The sequence below is a fragment of the Solanum lycopersicum genome, chromosome 9 (genome assembly GCF_036512215.1).
Source record: "Solanum lycopersicum chromosome 9, SLM_r2.1".
Lineage (NCBI taxonomy): Eukaryota > Viridiplantae > Streptophyta > Magnoliopsida > Solanales > Solanaceae > Solanum > Solanum lycopersicum.
In genome coordinates this window covers 25,484,095-25,486,594 of record NC_090808.1, presented here as the reverse complement: position 1 = coordinate 25,486,594, position 2,500 = coordinate 25,484,095, and the positions used below count along the sequence as shown (strand labels likewise).

General features: G+C 39.0%; 1 protein-coding gene across 1 annotated transcript; it reads left to right on the top strand.

Moving 5' to 3' along the window:
• The first annotated feature begins 2,034 nt into the window (after positions 1–2,034).
• On the top strand, positions 2,035–2,409 carry LOC104645285 (uncharacterized). Its single transcript, XM_010316648.2, has one exon. The coding sequence runs from the start codon at positions 2,035–2,037 to the stop codon at positions 2,407–2,409; it is 375 nt and encodes a 124-aa protein (XP_010314950.2).
• Positions 2,410–2,500: the final 91 nt, after the last annotated feature.

Sequence of the window (2,500 nt, the reverse complement as noted above, 5' to 3'; positions counted from 1 at the left end):
ACGTGTCGGTTCGTGACACCCGATCCCCTAATTCTACATGTCGGTTCGTGACATCGATCCCTTAATTCTACGTGTCGATTCGTGACACCCGATCCCCTAATTCTACGTGTCGGTTCGTGACACCCGCTCCACTAATCTCATTCTATTAATTCATCAAGCCTTCTTTTATACCAAGGCATCATCAATCTCATTACTTTAGTTCATCAAGCCTTCTCTTACACCAAGGCATCATCATTAACGAGGTAAATTTAGGATTAGAGATTCAATAGACTCATCATGCTTATTCATCACAATTATATAATCACATCATGTATGCACACAATTAAGCATATAGAAGGTTTTATAATACTACCCAACACATATCATTCGCTATTAAGAGTTTACTACGAATAGCATAAAAACCATAACCTACCTCCACCGAAGAATTCGTGATCAAGAATCTACTTTTCAATGCTTTGCTTTCCTCTTCGTTCTCTCCTCTTGCTCGATCGTTTCTCCCTCGCTTTGTTCTTTCTATTTTCTTATTCAAACCCTCTTTCTTTTACCCTAATTAGCATATAATTAAGTATAAAAGATGATGAATTAACCCATTAATTGATTCAAGGTTATCTCTTTTAACCCTCAAGAAATTGGATTATTAATATTCAACCACTAACTTTATAATTATAAGCAGGAATAGTCCAAAACGCCCCTTAAAACATTTAACAGAAATCCGACCCAGCCTGGGATTACGCAGTCTGTGATGGGCCGTCGTGCCTGCGACGGTCCGTCCTGCTGCTTCCGTCACAGAGTTCAGAGACTAGATTTTTACCAAGGGTCTGTGACGGTCCGTCCTGCCATTCCATCACGAAGTTCAGAGAGTCAATTTCAGTACCCAAATTTCAGAATTCTAAGTATTTTGAAACGAGACCCCCTCGACGGTCCGTCGTGCCCATGACGGTCCATCGTGGGATCCGTCGTCTCAGCCAGTTTTTCCAGAAATAAAATCTGCTGCTTAAAACGACTAAACAGGTCGTTACAATAGGCTTGCTCATGAGCTGGTTAAAGCTTATACTAGGAAACATATCTCTCCTAGGTGCATGCTGAAGATTGACTTACAGAAGGCTTATGATTCAGGGGAATGGGCATTTTTGGAGCAAGTAATGTATGGTTTAGGATTTCTTGAGATGTTTGTGCAATGGGTAATGAAATGTGTCAAAACTGTGAACTATTCTATAGTAGTTAATGGGCATATTTCACAAAGTTTTGAAGCAGCTAAAGGGTTGAGACAAGGATATCCAATGTCTCATTTTCTATTTGCTATAGCAATGGAGTATCTGAGTAAGACCCTTAAAGGCCTTAGAGATGATAAAAAGTTCAAGTACCATCCTAAGTGTTCAAAGCTTGATGTTACTCATCTATGTTCTGCAGATGACCTGTTATTGTTTGCTAGAGGTGATCTTGAGTCTGTCATAGCCATTCAATTATGTTTCTCTCATTTTTTCCAAGCTTCAGGGTTACAGGCTAACCACAATAAAAGTTCAATATATTGTGGAGGTGTCCAAAGAGAAGTGAGGCAACAGATTGTTCAGCAGCTGGGATACAACATGGAAGAATTGCCTTTCAAATATTTGGGAGTTCCATTATCAACTAAGAAAATGTCAGTTATGCAATGGCATCCACTTATTGATAGAATAATGGCAAGAATCAACTCTTGGACAGCTAGGAAGCTATCTTATGCAGAGAGAGCTCAATTGGTGCAGACAGTGTTATTTGGTGTTCAATCTTATTAGGCACAATTGTTCATTTTTCCAGCTAAGATAATCAAGTTGATTGAGAGTCTGTGTTGAAGCTACTTATGGTCAAGAACTGGACATGTTACTAAGAAGGCTTTAATAGCATGGGAGCAAGTTTGCAGGCCTAAAAGTGAAGGTGGCATGGGGCTGATAAACATGCAAGTATGGAATAGAGCAGCAGTAGCTAAACTCTGCTGGGACTTGGCAAACAAAGAAGACAAGGAAGCTAGCAACAGCGGATAGACTTACTAAATGGGGAATGACACTTGATAGAGATTGTGTACTGTGCAAAAGGGCAAAAGAGAGTATGGAGCATTTGTTCATCCAATGTCACTATGCTGAAGCAGTATGGGAGAGGCTGCTAAGGTGGATTAATGTACAAAGCAACATGCCAAAGTCTTGGACAGAGTTTATTCAATGGTGTGTTAAAAATGGGAAAGAGAAGACTGTTAGAGCTCAAATATTGAAAGGGGTACTTGCAGAAGGAGTCTATGAGAAGTGGAGTGAAAGAAACAAGAGAATTTTTGAAGAGAAGAGTAGCTTGATTGATGAAGTTGTTAAGAGGATAGCTTATGTAACTATAGCTAGATTTCCCAATAGTCTTATCAATGTTATTAAACTTAGGAATATTTGAGTCAATAGTTATTAGAGTAGTGTTATAGAGTTGTTTATTTTGTTTTAAGCATGTTGTGTTAGTTGCTTCTTTGGTAAGGTTTTCTCGCAAA

Excerpts from the sequence above, each read along its gene's own strand:
- LOC104645285 (XM_010316648.2), top strand. The coding sequence starts at position 2,035 with ATGACACTTGATAGAGATTGTGTACTGTGCAAAAGGGCAAAAGAGAGT.